The following is a 17,274-nucleotide window of genomic DNA, read 5'->3' as shown; positions in this document are numbered from 1 at the left end:
GGTGATTTTGTTCCAGTTTCTTTGCAGGGTAGGTTGGAGGTGGATGTTGGGTTTTGGTTTGTTGTAGGTGAAGTGAACGCAGCTGTGGTCAGTCCAGAGGAGGTCCGTGGTGTGGCTGAAGGAGACATGATTGCTGGATGTGAAGATGGGGTCGAGTGTGTGACCTGCGATGTGGGTGGGGGAAGTGACTAGTTGTTTAAGTCCGAGGTTGGCGAGGTTGTCCACGAGGGTGGCGGTGTTGCGGTTGTTGATCTTTTCAAACCGGGCGTCGTCTTCTTGGTTCCGCTCCCGTACCGGCAAAGAAAAGGAAAACGGGGGTCAGGACAAAAGAAATGGTCTGATACTACACAAGGGACCGGGAGTGAGGGAAGAACCTCCGTGAGCTGGTGCACTAATCAAATCTACCCCTAAAGGTGGGGAAAGGAAGTGCTCGTGAAAGGGGCAGAGGGTTTAGGGCTTTTCTACAGGAAAATTCACTGCTGTTTCCTCCGCCCGACCCAACCCGCTACCCGGCCCCGTACCTCTTGGAGCCACGCTCCTCCCGTGGGAACGTGGCGGGGCGAAGCGTGGAAACGTTGGCCTCCAGGCGTGCCGTTCTCCCTCCGGTCCGAGTCCTGGTAACTCCCGTCGTTTTCCACGTGGACCTCCACTCCTGGGGAAACGCCGACCGTTGAGGTTTCTGTCCTTCCGGCTTTTGACGCCGTTACGCTCTCAGGGGGTGGAGACTCGTCTCCTTGGTCCGAGGTCTTAAAGGGACCGTCTGTATTAGTGAGCGGGATCCAGCCTGACTCGTCCTCTTCGGTCCATGACGAAGGTGTATGAGTGGGGACAAGGGGCACGGTAAAAGAGGTGTGGCTGACCACCGTTCTGCATTAATCTGAGGTTCCGACACCTGTGCCCCGTCACATTCCTCCCCCCCTGGCTTCTCCCGTTCGGGGAGAGGGAACACCCTCGAAAGAAAGTCTGCATTGCCATTGTCTTTTCCTTTACGATGGTGTACGGTAAAGGAATACGGTTGTAGGGACAAGAACCATCTCAAGACTCTAGGGTTGTGGCTACTGTTTTGATGTATCCACTTCAGGGGCGCATGGTCTGTATGAAGGATGAATGGTTTTCATTCCAGGTAATATCTAAGCTTTTCTATAGCCCACTTTATGGCCAGGGCCTCCCTTTCAATAGTGGAATACCTGCATTCTCTCGGAAATAGCTTCCTACTTACATACAAAACCGGATGCTCGATAACATCTTTGCTGACTTGGGACAGGACAGCACCTATGAAGTAGTGTGGCTCACTGGTTAGAGGCGGCAGACCCGAGAGCAGAGGACGGCCCGGGACCAGGGTTCGATTCCCGGCGCGGCAGGTTTCTGGACCAGGGTCAGCGGACTCGATAATTCTCTCGCCTCGGTGCCCACTCTGATCAGCGATCACACTCGGTAACTCTGGGCATTAGCTTGCCTCATCTTCACTAACGGCCCCACCAGACCGCCGGGGATGCCTGGTCTCACCCTGGAGATACCCATTAAGGGACCATCTCTCAGGGAAGCCAGGAAGGGTTTCGCAGCGGTTGAAGCGCCTTGGGACCCTACGGGTAAGTAGTGCGCTATATAAATGCCTATACATTTACATACATTTACATTTACATACCCAGGTTGGAGGCATCTGTGGCTAAAATGTAAGGTTTAGAATGGTCAGGAGAGGTCAGTATTGGTGCCGTAGTCATGGTAGTTTTTAGGAACTGAAAGGCTTTTAGGGACTCTAGTGAGGGTTGGTTGAAGTCACGGGGTTTTGTGTCTTTTCTGAGGAGGTCAGTCAAAGGGGCTGCTATCTCAGCAAAGTGAGGTATGAACCTACGGTAGTACCCCACCAGTCCTAGAAAGGCTCGTAGATCTCTTTTGTTAGACGGAAAAGGGACTGAGGCTATCGCCCGTACTTTCTCACTTTGAGGATCTATGGATCCTTCTCCCAAGACATATCCCAGGTAGTTTACAGTGTGAAAGGCGGCTCTTGATTTTTTTGCATTAATGTGAAGTCCCGCTTTCCTTAATGCAGAGAGGATGGTTGTCAGGTGTAATAGATGTTCTTTCCAATCTCGGCTGTAAATGACGATATCGTCCAAGTAGGCTGAGCTGAATGCAGTGTAGGGCTGTAGCACTAGGTTCATTAAGCGTTGAAAAGTCGCTGGGGCCCCATGTAACCCAAAGGGCAGAACCATAAATTCATAAGCCCCATCATCTGTCACAAAAGCCGTTTTTTTCCAATCTTCCTCACGAAGGGGCACTTGCCAATACCCCTTTGTGAGGTCGATAGTTGTTATATAGCGGGCGTCTCCTATTTTCTCTATCAAATCATCAACCCTTGGGATGGGGTAGGTATCGAAATGCGACACCGCATTTAAGGCACGGAAGTCCATACAAAACCGTTTGGACCCATCCGGTTTGGGAATCATCACTATGGGTGATGACCAATTGCTCTGTGAGGGGCGTATGACCCCTAGTTGTAACATATCTTGGACTTCCTTTCGGATAGCATCTTTCCTGACAGCCGGTATCCTGTACAGTCTTTGTTTCACGACTTTTCCGGGTAAGGTCTCTATACGATGCTCAGCTAGTGTAGTTCTCCCGGGTAGGTCGGAGAAGATGTCAGCAAAGGGTTTCAGCGTTTCGGCTAACTCCTCCTTTTTTTGGGTGGACAGCTCTGTATTCACCACCAAATGTTCCAGGGTTGAGGTCTGGTCCACAGTCGTCTGTCCTACAAAATGTCCCTTTCTAGGTGCTGGTCCCAGCCATTCTTTTAGCATGTTGATGTGGTATGTTTGGGTCTTGGACGGGGACAGGCGTAACCTATAGGTCGTCAGCCCAATGGTATCAATTATCTGAAATGGCCCTTGCCATTCATGTTTCTGCTTGTTCATGCTAGAAGGCAGTAGCACGAGAGCCCAGCTTCCTTTTTCAAGTTTTCTTAACTTCCTTCCTTTATCGTAGTTTTTTTTGTACCTGTTTTGCTGGACTTCCAAGTTAGAGTAAGCTAACTCTTGCAGCTTCCCTAGTTTGTTTCTTAGTTGGGTCGTGTACTCTAGCATTGTCTTTTGTTCTTCTGCTTCTTCGTTCTCCCACATGTCTTTGGTGATTTCCAGCAAGGAACGTGGTATCCTTCCATATAGGAGCTCAAAGGAGGAGCACCCCAGACTACTTTGTTTCTGGGCCCTAATAACATATAGGGCTATAGGCAAAAGTCGGTCCCAGGTAGGTCCCTCGGCTGTCAACATTTTCTTCAGAGTTGCTTTGAGGGTTTGATTATACCGTTCCACTAGACCATCGGTCTGTGGATGGTATACCGAGGTCTTCAGGTGTTTAATATCTAGGGAAGCACAGACTTCTTTCATCAACTTTGAAGTAAATGGAGTTCCCTGATCAGTCAGCACTTCTTTGGGGAATCCTACTCTTGAAAACAATTCCACAAATTTTTCAGCGATGGCTGCGGTGGTGGTGATTCGCAAAGGAAAGGCTTCAACAAACCTGGCGGCATAGTCGACTATCACGAGGGCATACAGGTATCCTCGACTCGACTTGGGTAAGGGACCTATGATATCCATGCCGACCCTTTCGAACGGCACTCCAATAATGGGCATCTTTTGTAAGGGGGCCATGGACGGTCGACGTGTATTTTGTCGTTGACACACTTCACATTTAGCACAATAGTCCTGCACATCTTTATAGATCCCTGGCCAAAAGAAATGTCTAGTTATGCTATCCGTGGTTTTTTCTTTCCCTGCGTGACCAGCCGTCAGATGGGCATGAGCAAAGAAAAGAACCTGCTCTCTAAAGGACTGGGGTACAAGCAGTTGTAATTCTCCTTCGGCTCTGCTTTGTCTATACAATAGATCGTTTTTATTCAGGAAGCGAGGGAAAGAGGGAGATGCTAGATCACCAGTAGCATGCGCAGCTTCCCATGCATTGACCAAAGTCCTGTCCTCTCTCTGAGCAAAACGAAAACTTCGGTCAATAACCCAAGGCTCGGGGGACAGGTATGAAGGAAGACTTTTACTCTGTTTGGATTGGGATAGGGTCTCTTTAAAGAGGGACAAAAATTCATGGTTGTCTGTTCCCAAGATCATGTCTTCAGGAAGGGAGTCGACCACCCCTACCCAAACTGTACAGGGTTCCCTATTTGGAAGTGCTATAGTAATAGATGCTACAGGGTACGGTTTTACATCTCCATGTACACACCTTATATAAATGGGCCCTTTTGGATTCATATGTTCTGGCTTAACAAACCGGGTTTGAATGACTGATTGCCAGCACCCTGAATCTAGCAAGGCTCTTACCGTGTAACCATCCATCCTCATACTCATGTAGAAGGTGCTGCCCATTTCTGCAGAGTACATCACTGTTCTTGGAAGACAGCCGACCTCCATCGGTTCCTCCGGTGGCTTACGTTTGGGACACATTCTCGCGATATGGCCCCACTCTCCGCATTCGAAGCACTGGGGTCCTTTATTTGGTGGAAGGATCATGCTTGTGGGGCGTAGCAGCCGAGGCAGCTCTACTCCTCCCTTAGGTTTCTTCTCCACTTTAGGGGGTGGAACCACTTTGTGAGCTTTTTCTGGCTCCCAAGTAAGGGTTTTCGGTTGAGCTCTAGCATATTGGGAAGCCATCTCGATCGCGTGTTCTACAGTAAGTCCCACGTGTTGACGCAACCAGCGTTGTGTGGCGTAAGGCAAGGCTTCCATGAACTGCTCTAGATATATTTTGTTTAGTATGTCCTCTTTGCTGCACACGTCTGGGCGCAACCATTTATCTGCTGACATTTTTAATCTAAAAAAGAGAGTCTTTGGGTTCTCACCTTGGACGCCTCTTTCTTTCCTGAACCGCACACGATAAGCCTCCTGATCCAAACCCAGGTGATCCAGGATCACCATTTTGATGGTGGCATATGGAGTTGTACCGAGGGGGTTAGCAGCCTGATAGGCCGATTGGGCTTCACCTGTGAGAAGAGGCGCTAGAAAGAACGGCCATTTCTCTTCTGGCCAACTCAATGCGCGTGCCGCCCTTTCGAAGTTTACAAGGAATGCGTCCGGATCTTCACCTGAGACGTATTTCTGTAGGGCCACACCTGGGGGATGGGGGTTATGTACTCTAACTTCCCCTTGGACGACCTGTGGAGGAGGTGTTATACTCTTCAGACTTTCCAGTTGTGCTGTTATCGTTGTCGTGAACATATCTCGGTCTGCCTGTGCGGATGACATTTGGTTTTCCATGACTTTTTCCAATTTCTCCTGTCCTTTGATGATATGGTCAATTAGGGCCTCCATCTTTTCTTTACAGACGGATGGTGATCCCACTTCTGACACCAGTTGTCCCGTGGGGGTTGGAACGTTGGGACCTGTACGGGGTACTATCGGTTCTACAGCTGGAGCTGCTGAAAAGAGGCACACAGGCGCCTTCAGTAACGGTTTTAACGAAGGCTTTATTGGGATGTGAGTCTTTTTCATGAACACAGTCCTGGAAAGTTAAGCAAAGAAATTAGCTTGTCTCTGGCGTCGGTGCTTCTGCTTCGGTACGTCTTGTTCTGATATAGGGTGGCCGTGCTCTAAACCGGGCGTCGTCTTCTTGGTTCCGCTCCCGTACCGGCAAAGAAAAGGAAAACGGGGGTCAGGACAAAAGAAATGGTCTGATACTACACAAGGGACCGGGAGTGAGGGAAGAACCTCCGTGAGCTGGTGCACTAATCAAATCTACCCCTAAAGGTGGGGAAAGGAAGTGCTAGTGAAAGGGGCAGAGGGTGTAGGGCTTTTCTACAGGAAAATTCACTGCTGTTTCCTCCGCCCGACCCAACCCGCTACCCGGCCCCTTACCTCTTGGAGCCACGCTCCTCCCGTGGGAACGTGGCGGGGTGAAGCGTGGAAACGTTGGCCTCCAGGCGTGTCGCTCTCCCTCTGGTCTGAGTCCTGGTAACTCCCGTCGTTTTCCACGTGTACCTCCACTCCTGGGGAAACGCCGACCGTTGAGGTTTTTGTCCTTCCGGCTTTTGACGCTGTTACGCTCTCAGTGGGTGGAGACTCGTCTCCTTGGTCCGAGGTCTTAAAGGGACCGTCTGTATTAGTGAGCGGGATCCAGCCTGACTCGTCCTCTTCGGTCCATGATGAAGGTGTATGCTGTGGGGACAAGGGGCACGGTAAAAGAGGTGTGGCTGACCACCATTCTGCATTAATCTGAGGTTCCGACACCTGTGCCCCGTCACAATACCCCACTTCCCTTCCGCAATTGGACATGCGCCCGCAGCCACACGGAGGCAGCCGCCTCCGCTTCACTACTCCCCTATGACACACAACAGCTGCCCAGCGCGGAGCTCGTGGAAGTCAAGAGAAGCCGCCGAAGCTAATGAAGAGGTGAGCCAGCAGGCAGCGCCATCGAGTGGCTGCATACCCGCGCAGTACCGAAGGGCCACAGAACTAATACGCCGCCCCCCCCCCCCCCCCCCCAGGGCTCCCAGAGTTCACCTGCGCCCAGAAAAAGGCTCTGCGCCCATCGCTCTCATTCGCAAGGCGAGCTCCATCCAGTTGCGCCAGCCCCGCGTGGCCCGCCTAAAATGAAGGAACTGCTGCGCGGCACATCACATGCACAGGGAGCGCCACCCAGTACCAACTGATCGCTCCACGCTGGAATCAATGAAGGCCAGCGTGAAGGAGTACCACAATCACGCCACAGCGCCTCTCTTACCAGCAAAAGCGTCTGCTGGTCGCCCGCCTGCCACAGATAGACTTTGCAGCTCCTACGCCCAGAGTCCGCCCGCAAATGAAGAGGCCTGCCTGACTCCGACATCACGCTCGTGATCGGAGGGAGGAACACTGCAGCCAAGCAGCAGGCACAGCGCCGCCTGCTGGCCCACACTGCACAGCACCCTACCCTGAAAACAAAGCACCAAGGAGGACGTGGGGGTCCGTGTGAATGCCCCGGGCCGTTATGAAGTGACTACTGCGCCCCTATTGACTTTCACACAGTGGCAGCACAAGCAAGACCGGCAGGAGCAGCCCTATCAGCCTGGCACAAAATTAGACATGGCCGGTAGAGACAGAAACGGCCTGCACTATTGAGGCAGATTGCATGGCTTCCAATGTTACAGCAGCTAGACCATTTACCTGTGCATATCCTGGTAGGCAGCCCTGTGCATGAAGAGCATCCAGTGAGGACTGGAACCGCCAAGACTGCTGCGAACGGGACAAAGAATTGCGCTGCAGTGCTACCTAGGGGCCGTATTTGGTTACTGCACCCGGGAAAAGGGAGCGCTTCTCAATGAAAGGCCAACAGCCTCAGGAGAGCTATCATAGCCAGCACAGCGTAGTGACTACAGCGTAACCCCTCCCTACCAACAACATCCTACATGACAGGCAACTCAAGCACTGCAAGGATTAAAGAAAGTTCCTTTCCAAAAAGTCAGCCGAAGAGGAAAAGCCTACACAGCATGAGAGCAGTTGCTGCACTGGACTAGGTAAAGGAAGCACAGTCTGCAATGTCCCTGTAGGAGCTGCCCTACCGTAACACAAGGGGAATAGACTGATGAACCCAGTCAGAACAGCACAACCAAAGGCCCACAGCAGCGCAGCGTGAGCACACAATGCCCAAGAAGAGGAAAGGAAGCGCGCCAACAGAAGAGAGCATCCAACCCCCCCCTCAACCAGCGGGCGAAAACATGGACGGCTACAGCTCTGCACCGCCCTCGCTCAACGGAAACTGAGGTTGCAAAGCACAGCCACTACCAGAACTGACTGTACCCAGCTGCCCTGCAAAAGAAGGGCACATGAGAGGTCTACTGTGACTGACCCTTTGCAGCAAGCCCAATGTGCCAGATGGACGCACGCACATGAAACCCACAACTAGCAAAGAGATGCCATGGGCCCAAGGCTACCCCAACACAGAAACATGCCAAGAAGCGAAAGACGGCAAAGCCCAGTAATATGCTGAGCCCAAATGACGCACCACACGTGGCTGCCCTCTGCCACCGCCAGTGAAGAAGTCGCCATCACCCACCCTATTGGTGAACAACCGCAAGCTACAACGCAGGCACCACAAGTGCCAGAAGAAAGCGTCCACAAACAAGACCAAGCACTCAAAGGACACACCAAGCCAGAAACGTGCAGGAGGTCGCGCCAGTGAACCGGACTGCACAGTCAGCACCTAGGAAACCTCTCCACACAGAAGCACTGCTGCACGCAGGTTGGAGAGCACACACCTCTCCACCGCCACAGCGAAGCCCTGCAACAGGCCGAAGACCACCCACGGTGTCCTACCTCGCACTACCTCAAGATGGAGTCGGCCGTGACCCAGATAGGCGAGAGACGAGTCGCACACCCCACGTGGCAGGCCGCCACAGCACCATGTGCTCCAACAACCAGCGACACCAGACCGAACGTCACGTCGCCCAACAAGCGAGGAGCACATCACCGAGTGACTAGTCCAGCCAAAGAACACGTCACCGAGTGACTAGTCCAGCCAAACACGCCAGAGCAAAGGCAGAAGCCGGCGCCACGACAGCGCCGCCTCGAGATCCAAATGTAACGCCCTCAAAGAAAAGAAGAAGAGTGACAGCTCTGTCACCCCGAAGACCGGATGAGCACAGGTGGGCTGAACACGCCAACAAAGGGAGAAGACCGAGGACTCACAGCCAGCCAAGAAGCACACCCTGACACACCAGACAGCCACCAAGACAGACCGACTTCCCAGGATACAGCCCCATGGATGAACCAAACATAAGCTGCAGCAAGCGCAGTCCACGTCTCATCCCAACGCTCCCCCAGGCGACGGTCCATCCTGAGCGTCGGCAGTCTCAGTCAGTCAGCATCCCTCCTCCTGTCCGCAGATGCCACGGGCGAAGATAAGATCAGCACTGAGTGGCCGCCCTCTCACCGCCTCAAGATGGAGTCGGCAGTGGCCCCACAACAGGCATGAGAGGAACCGTACACTCTACATGTCAAGCCGCCACCTAAGGCCAACATCAACAGAGCGGAGGCACATGGCTGCCAAATCTCTCCCAACATCCTACACTCCCAGCTAACCACCATCACCCCAGCCATCAACACCTGCGCCAAGCAACACCGCTGCCAGAGTCTGACAGTGTGGACTGGCAAGAGTTTCAAGAAGTTCAAGCAAGACGTGGTCCGCGACCAGGGAACCAACGAACTTCGACACCCTCAAGAACCAGAAGCAAAACCATTAACAGGAGAAGGTCGCGGCGACTGGTCCAGTCACAGAGCGGAAAAGAAGACAGTGTCCTAGAGCCAGGACGAGGCCAGAGGGAAACGGGCGGAGTGCACGACGCTCGGAAAAGCCTGGTCAGGAGGACAAGAGCAGCGAGATGACCAGACCACGTCGCGAAAAAGAAAACCGAGAAGAAGGGTACGACGCCATGAAGGAAAGAGAAGAAGAAAGGAGTCACGTGGCAAGACGCCATCAAGAACAGCAACACCGTTAAAGGTGAGGAGAGGTGCGACAAGCCTGCACACCCACCAGAAGAGGAGGTTGACATGCACCACAACATCGGATACAAGGGTTTCCAAGTCTCAAGGGAACATCAGTAGCACTAGGCAAGGAACAGGCCTCTACCCACAAGTCCTCTGACAACCCGTCGACTGCAGGAATGTACAGGCTGGACTATTGGCAACTCCCACCTTTGGGATTGAGCGGAAGCCTGGATGGGGATAAGGCTCAGACGCCCGGCAGAGTGACAACTGACCACCCCACACCAGTCCGTGGATATCCAAGGGGCAAAGGCTTCAGGGACACCGGTGGCAGAGGATACCGACACGAGAGATGGATCCATCGCCGTCTATCCTGCATGTCCTGGGAAGAAGAGGAACTTGTTCGCAAAAGGAAAGAGTCAACAGCCACCCTCCAGGTGGAGCATGGTAGTAATCTCATCGCCTCCTCCATTCACACCGGCTTGTGGAGTTGGAGCAACGCTGCAGAGAACACCCTGCCCAGCGGAAACCTGAAGAAGAGGGCCTCCGGGACATCTCGTGGCAGAAGAACACCAGCGAGAGGGGCGTCCCAGTGAGAGGGGTGCCTTTCAACCTCTCCCTCTTTTGCAATATGAAGCCCAGCTGCCTACAGTGAAGAAACCCGATGGAATGGTATAAGACAACCTCCATCAAGTCTACCATCTGGCCGTCCTGTTCGGCGTCTCCCCAAAAGCAAGTTCTCAAGGGACTGAAGAACACACTGCCATGGAGCGAGCCACACTGCCAGGGCGCAAGCCCAGAAGAGCACGCCCGCCGAAGACCAGGACGCCGAGCCCAAAAGAACGAACGTGTCAGCTGAAAGTTTCCACCGTCGTCATCTAGCAAGCAGCTGAAGAGACTCTTTCTAAAGTTAGGAGATTGCATATTTTTGTATTTTTCCTCCGACAGATTCGGACTTTGTTTTGTCTCAACTTTTATTAAAGTTGGGGAGGAATGTAGTGTCCTGCTGGACACGGTCTAGTTGTTTAAATGTTGTAACCCACACTATACACCCACCCACCACCGGCGTCATGAGTCAGGTGACCCGGTCAATAAAAGAGGCGGAGCGCACGTGCTCGGGGCCAGTTACTGTACTTCACTAATCTGTTTTCTACAGAGGGGAGGTGGTCCACAGGGGAATCCAAGTCCACATCAGTTTTCACAGGGTTTTGATGATGGTAACACACTCAAAAAAACTCTGGACCTCTTGAGTTTTCAGACAGTGAAGTTTTTGAAGGGGGTGATGAGTGTGTTAGGTATTGCGTCTTAGTGTCCTTAGGCTCAATCCTTATTTGTATAAACAGAATCAAGATAGTCCTTGTTTTGTAGAAAAGTTACTCTTTATTTGTGTAGGTAAAAGCGTAGACAGCCGACACGTGTTTCGCCCCTATGGCGATTTGCGCCAGGGCTTTTTCAAGGCTATTTACAATGTTTTTTGTTCTGTACACTTCCTCATCTTATGCAAAATAATTTTCAACATCAAATCCGGTTTTTCAATTTTTTTGGGGTAGAATCCCTGGAGTGCTCCTGAAAGGTCTCTCGTTTCTTCTTCCGCTATCGCTCGCGAAAATACTCATCACCCCTTTCAAAAACTTCACTAATCTGTCTCTGTGTCATTCATCACCGTCATGTGGGCTTGAGGCCCAACACGACACTATCCACGAGAATATTTTTGATGCTGCGAAATTTGCTAATCTATGATGCAATGTCTTTGGGGGTGGGGAGAGTCTATCTAGAGTCTTCTCGCCAGAGATGTGCAACCGGTAAAATAATCTCCATGCTGTCAGTTACATTTTAGGAGAATAGATAGTTAAGTGGCAAATATCAACAAATATTAGCAAACCCAATAGATCCAAGATAAGAATTTGTTGCGAAAGGAACTACAAATTTAGATGCTGAGTAGCCTTGGCCAAATGGCTGAAAGCAGTATATAGATACTGCCATAGACATCCAATGGGACCGTGTTCTAGTACCGTTCAGAGTGCCAGACCTATCTTCACATCTCCCAGAAGGCATGAACCAGGCATTGCCCCGGAGCCTGGGCAGAACTAGGGGCTGCAATCTGGGGCAGGTCTGAAGGAAGCGAGAGAGGACTGGGGCGCACAAAGGGGCTTGTGAAAATCTGACTCCTGGGCATGGAGGGCCCCTGCGGGTCTGGGGCCACCAGAAGGTAAGAAGGGGGTGGGGAGTGAAAGGTTCAGTGAGAGCTACGCCGACCGGTAGAAACAGAGAGCCACAGAGTGGGTGGAGGGGCAGAGAAAAGAAAAGTAGCCAGAGCAGCCGAGCTGGAGGGAGGGGAGAGCAGCTCTAAGGTCAAGACAAGGAGGGCGAGTTGGTGCGATGAGGACTTGGAGAGGTGCACATGACTACGCCCCAGCCCGGCCCGCCGTTCAGAGTCCCAGGCCTATCTTCACGTCTCCCAGAAGGCTCTGTGTGCATGAACCAGGCATTGCCCGGAGCCTGGGCAGAACTAGGGGCAGCATTCCGGGGCAGGTCTAAAGGAAGTGAGAGAGGGCTGGGGGTGCACAAAGGGGCTTGTGAAAATCTGACTCCTGGGCACGGAGGGCCCCTGTGGGTCTGGGGCCACCAGAAGGTAAGAAGGGGTGGGGAGTGAAAGGTACAGTGAGAGCTACGCGGACCGGTAGAAACAGAGAGTCACAGAGTGGGTGGAGGGGCAGAGAAAAGAAAAGTCGCCAGAGCAGGCGAGCTGGAGGGAGGGGAGAGCAGCTCTAAGGTCAAGACAAGGAGGGCGAGTTGGTGCGATGAGGACTCGGAGAGGTGCACATGACTACGGCCCAGCCCAGCCCGCCGTTCAGAGTCCCAGGTCTATCTTCACGTCTCCCAGAAGGCTCTGTGTGCATAAACTAGGCATTGCCCCGGAGCCTGGGCAGAACTAGGGGCTGCAATCTGGGGCAGGTCTGAAGGAAGCGAGAGAGGACTGGGGTGCACAAAGGGGCTTGTGAAAATCTGACTCCTGGGCACGGAGGGCCCCTGCGGGTCTGGGGCCACCAGATAGTTTTATCAGAGACGGGCGGGAGGCAACTGCCAGCGTGTGAAAGGCGGCCTGGGTGGGTGTTCAGGGCACGGGCACAGATAGGACCCGGGCTGACCACACATTACGGCCCCCTCCCCGCCCCCTTCCCCGTGAACCTCGCGCGAGCTGGAGGCGCTTTATACCACCCAAACTCCACTTCACAGCGCAGTGAGGGAGGAGGGGGAGCTGCGGGGTCTAAAGAAAGAAGAGGGGGCAAAAAATGAGGCAGAAACAAGGCCGAAATTAACCCAGTCATACACACGCCTTGCAGCGGTGCAAACTCAAAGCAAATGCTCCTTTGAGCTATTTTCTGTCTCCTTCATAGGAACTGGATAGGATTTGCTCCACTCCAAAACGATTTAGCACCCTGGCAAAAGATAGATTAAAGCGATCTGCTCTACTTTTGCTGAAGTAACATGTTAAGGAGAGGCGTAGACATCGTTTTCCCCGGCTATAAAATGTGAAAGATTAAACTAGATTTCGTGAAAAGTCTGCCTGCTCCGCTTCTAAAGCAAAACAGTGAAAAATCAACCGGTTTCATTTTCACATTATTTTTTAGCACTGCATTACTAATTGAAGAAGAGGTGGGGAAGGAGTAGGAAACCAGGGGAGGGATCATGAAAGAGCCACGTCTTTTTCAGACTAGGGGGCGTGTTTTTTCATGTTGACGTCACAGCGAGAAAGAAATGAAAAAACACGCCCCCCAATCCGAAAAAGGCGGGGCTTAAACGGAGTGACGCCCCTCTCCTCCAATAGCTGGCCAGCATTAACGAGGCCAGCCAATGGAGAAGAGGGGCGGGTTCAAGCCCCCTAACTAAGAATCATTAAATCTTCGGACCGAACTGCGCAGGCGCAGCCTACGGTCCTCGACCTAAAAAATCACATTACACAACAAACTACAGAATGCAACGGACCATGTTATTACTTAGAACAGCACCGCCTGAGTCTTCTGTAATTCTAATGACCAAAATAAATTTTTCTTTCATATTAGGCAATATCCAACATTCTGAAATATGGTCATGGCCATTTTTCACCTGTCTATTAAAAATCTGTTGAACTTACGCCAATACAGAGGGCTGGGACCCAATTAGAAAAGGAGGTCTTAGAGCATTTGAGTTGAGTGAATCAATCTGAACCTGATGATTTAATTGTATTCAGATATCAGAACACCTTTACAATATTTGATTTCAGAAAAGGTCGCAATTTCAGACATTAGCTTCAAATTACATCTTTCCAACCAGGTACTTGGTTTAACAATTCATTCTTTTATTTTTCACTTTGACTTTTTCATAATTCCGAATTTTAATTCTCATATCTTCAATATGTCTGTAGAGATAAATTAAATGTAGCATTTTAATTGAAGGGGCACTGCTTCCACGACATAGAATGAAACATGTAAACCTTGAGCAACCTAGGATATGGCCTAATTTTAATTTGTACAAACAGGGGGAGGTTACATAACATAATTATATATTTATATTGCCAGATACCAAGCTGGCTACTCTTGATTTCACTCCATACTGTTTTCTTCTACCTATCTACACTTCCTAGCTCTTTTATCACACTTGTGCAGATTGTTCTTAATTCCCACGGTCTCCTTTTGCCACTGTTTTACCCTGTTGAAGTCCCTGCATTCCTGGGCACTTTTGTAAAAATTGCGGCATTTTTACAAAAGTGCACATTTCGCGGTTTGCCGCGAAATCCTGGAGGGTCTGTATGTAGTTGGCTCCTCATACGCAATGCATTATTTCTCTCTTCTCGTTGAGTCCATTGTCGGTTGTGCCCAGACGTAGGATCGGTTTCTACTTCGTAGTGCGGTAGTATGGAATCAGTGCAACTTCCTTTTATGTGTTTTAGGACTGTCCATTTTATGTCTTGTGTCCCATCTCTTTTTTCTTCACAATAATGTACCATGGGTGCATTCTGGACTTTGCATTTAATTCTTGATCTGTGTTGAGTGATCCTCTTTTTTACCGCCTGAGTTGTTTTACCTACGTATGTACGCTGGCATGGGCATATTACACAATATATTACTTTGGTACTATTGCAATTTATGAATTCTTCATGTATGATACTTTTGCCTCTGTATTCAAATTTATCTCCTTCGATGGTACTCAAGCGTGAGATGCAATTTCCACATCGGTGGTGTCCTTTTATGGGAGGTAGTGCTAGCATGGTCTATATGGAAACCTTTGGTCTATTCATCTGTGTATTGGCACGTACCCGTTTGTCCTTTCATGGGAGGTAGTGCTAGCATGGTCTATATGGAAACCTTTGGTCTATTCATCTGTGTATTGGCACGTACCCGTTTGTCTTTGATGTTTTTGTCTGCTGACCGCTGTTAGGGGCCTCTGTTGGTTACTGTCTTAATTCACAGAGTTTTCCTTGGGTTGGGGACAAAAGTCTGATCCAAGGGGTGTACTGAGCCAGATCACTTTTGTTTGCCATGATGGTACTGTCTGCCACCTGGGATGTATCTGTGAACAAGTTAATGTTAGGTGCTGCACAGATGAGAAGAGTTCCCCGTGGGCCAGTTCAGTGGCTCAGGAGAGTGTAGATTGAGGTATCCAACAGAGTTCAAAGGGGCATAGAACTGATGAGTGCCTCTGAAGTAGAGGGCCACTGTCCCCGTTCTATCACCTAAGCAGGAAAGCCTATCAAGGTATTGATTAAACTCCCCTGTCGTTAGGCTGGAGGGGGTTGTGTTAGACCTGCCCTTTTTGCAGGGTCATCCCCACACTTTATACCTTCCTCCTACTACTTTTTGATAAAGCTGTTTTGTTAGCCTTGGGACTCTGTGCACTTTACCATTGCTAATCCGTGCTAAAGTGCGTGTGTTCTCTTCTTAAAACATGGTCACATATACTTCTGCCTATTTAGCATATTTAATATACTTGTAAGGCCCTAGTTAGGTAGCCCTACATGTGCCCATGGCCTGTAAACTGAATGCCACTAGTGGGCTGCAGCACTGCTTGTGCCACCCACTTAAGGAGTCCTTTAAACATGTCTCAAGCCTGCCACTGCAAGGGACATCATTGGCAGGAATCGGAGGGAGGGCCTGAATAGGCTCTGTAGTGTCTCAACACAGAGAACTGCACACCACCTGTAGTTAGTCCGGAACAAGGGCAGGGAAGGTAGGGCATCTCTACACTTCAAAGGTATGCCTCTAGAAGTTTCTTCCACTTCAAAGAAAGAAGGACATTGGACACCAGCACTTCAGTACACTTCTGGACCTGGGGACACTGCCAGGAAGAAAGACTACTGTGCCTCTACAAGGAGTGCCACTATGCTGGACTGCTGCTCTATAAGGAACTGCACCCTGCTTTACTGACCTGCTGTACTCTTGTCTTGGGAAGAATATCTAAGTCTGCAACTCTACCTTGAACCCGGGACCCCAGAGTTACTCAGCAATCATCGCTCATACCAATCATCACTCATCGCTCATACCAATAATCAATCATCGCTCAGACCAATTATCACTCATCGTGCAGACCAATCATCACTTATCGTTCAGACCAATCATCACTTATCGTTCAGACCAATCATCACTCATCGCTCATTCCAATCATCACTCATCGCTCATACCAATCATCACTCATCGCTCATACAATCATCAATCATCGCTCAAACCAATCATCAATCATCGCTCAGACCAATCATCACTCATCGTTCAGACCAATCATCACTTATCGTTCAGACCAATCATCACTCATCGTTCAGACCAATCATCACTCATCGTTCAGACCAATCATCACTCAGCGCTCATATCAATCATCACTCAGCGCTCAGACCCATCAGTCCTCGCTCATACCAACCATAACTCATCGCTCAGACCAATCATTAATCATTGTTCAGACCAATCATCACTCATCGCTCATACCAATCATCACTCATCGCTCATTCCAATCATCATTCATCGCTCATACAATCATCACTCATCGCTCATACCAATCATCACTCATCGTTCAGGCCAATCATCACTCAGGGCTCATACCAATCATCACTCAGCGCTCATACCAATCATCACTCAGCGCTCAGACCAATCACTCATTGCTCATACCAACCATAACTCATCACTCAGACCAATCATCGTTCAGACCAATCATCATTCATCGCTCATACCAATCATCACTCAGCACTCATACCAATCATCACTCTTCGCTCATACCAATCATCACTCATCGCTCATACCAATCATCACTCATCACTCATACCAATCATCACTCATACCAATCATCAATCATCGCTCAGACCAATCATCACTCATCGTGCAGACCAATCATCACTTATCGTTCAGACCATTCATCACTTATCGTTCAGACCAATCATCACTCATCGTTCAGACCAATCATCACTCAGCGCTCAGACCAATCACTCATCGCTCATACCAAACATAACTCATCGCTCAGACCAATCATCAATCATTGTTCAGACCAATCATCACTCCTCGCTCATTCCAATCATCACTCATTGCTCATACCAATCATCACTCATACCAATCATCAATCATCGCTCAGACCAATCATCACTCATCGCTCATACCAATCATCACTCAGCGCTCAGACCAATCATCACTTATCATTCAGACCAATCATCACTCATCGTTCAGACCAATCATCACTCATCGTTCAGACCAATCATCACTCATCGTTCAGACCAATCATCACTCAGCGCTCATACCAATCTTCATTCAGTGCTCATACCAATCATCACTCAGCGGTCAGACCAATCATTCATCGCTCATGC

The 17,274-nt window shown here is 50.3% G+C and overlaps 1 protein-coding gene across 1 annotated transcript; it reads right to left on the bottom strand.

Moving 5' to 3' along the window:
• Window positions 1-473: 473 nt before the first annotated feature.
• On the bottom strand, window positions 474-5,492 carry LOC147737829 (uncharacterized). Its single transcript, XM_086946954.1, has 2 exons — window positions 4,354-5,492; window positions 474-822 (listed from the first exon to the last, which is right to left on the bottom strand). The coding sequence occupies exons 1-2, from the start codon at window positions 5,490-5,492 to the stop codon at window positions 474-476; spliced, it is 1,488 nt and encodes a 495-aa protein (XP_086803080.1).
• Window positions 5,493-17,274: the final 11,782 nt, after the last annotated feature.

Source organism: Lissotriton vulgaris, chromosome 1_1 (genome assembly GCF_964263255.1).
Source record: "Lissotriton vulgaris chromosome 1_1, aLisVul1.2, whole genome shotgun sequence".
Lineage (NCBI taxonomy): Eukaryota > Metazoa > Chordata > Amphibia > Caudata > Salamandridae > Lissotriton > Lissotriton vulgaris.
This window is presented reverse-complemented; position numbering and strand designations above follow the sequence as displayed.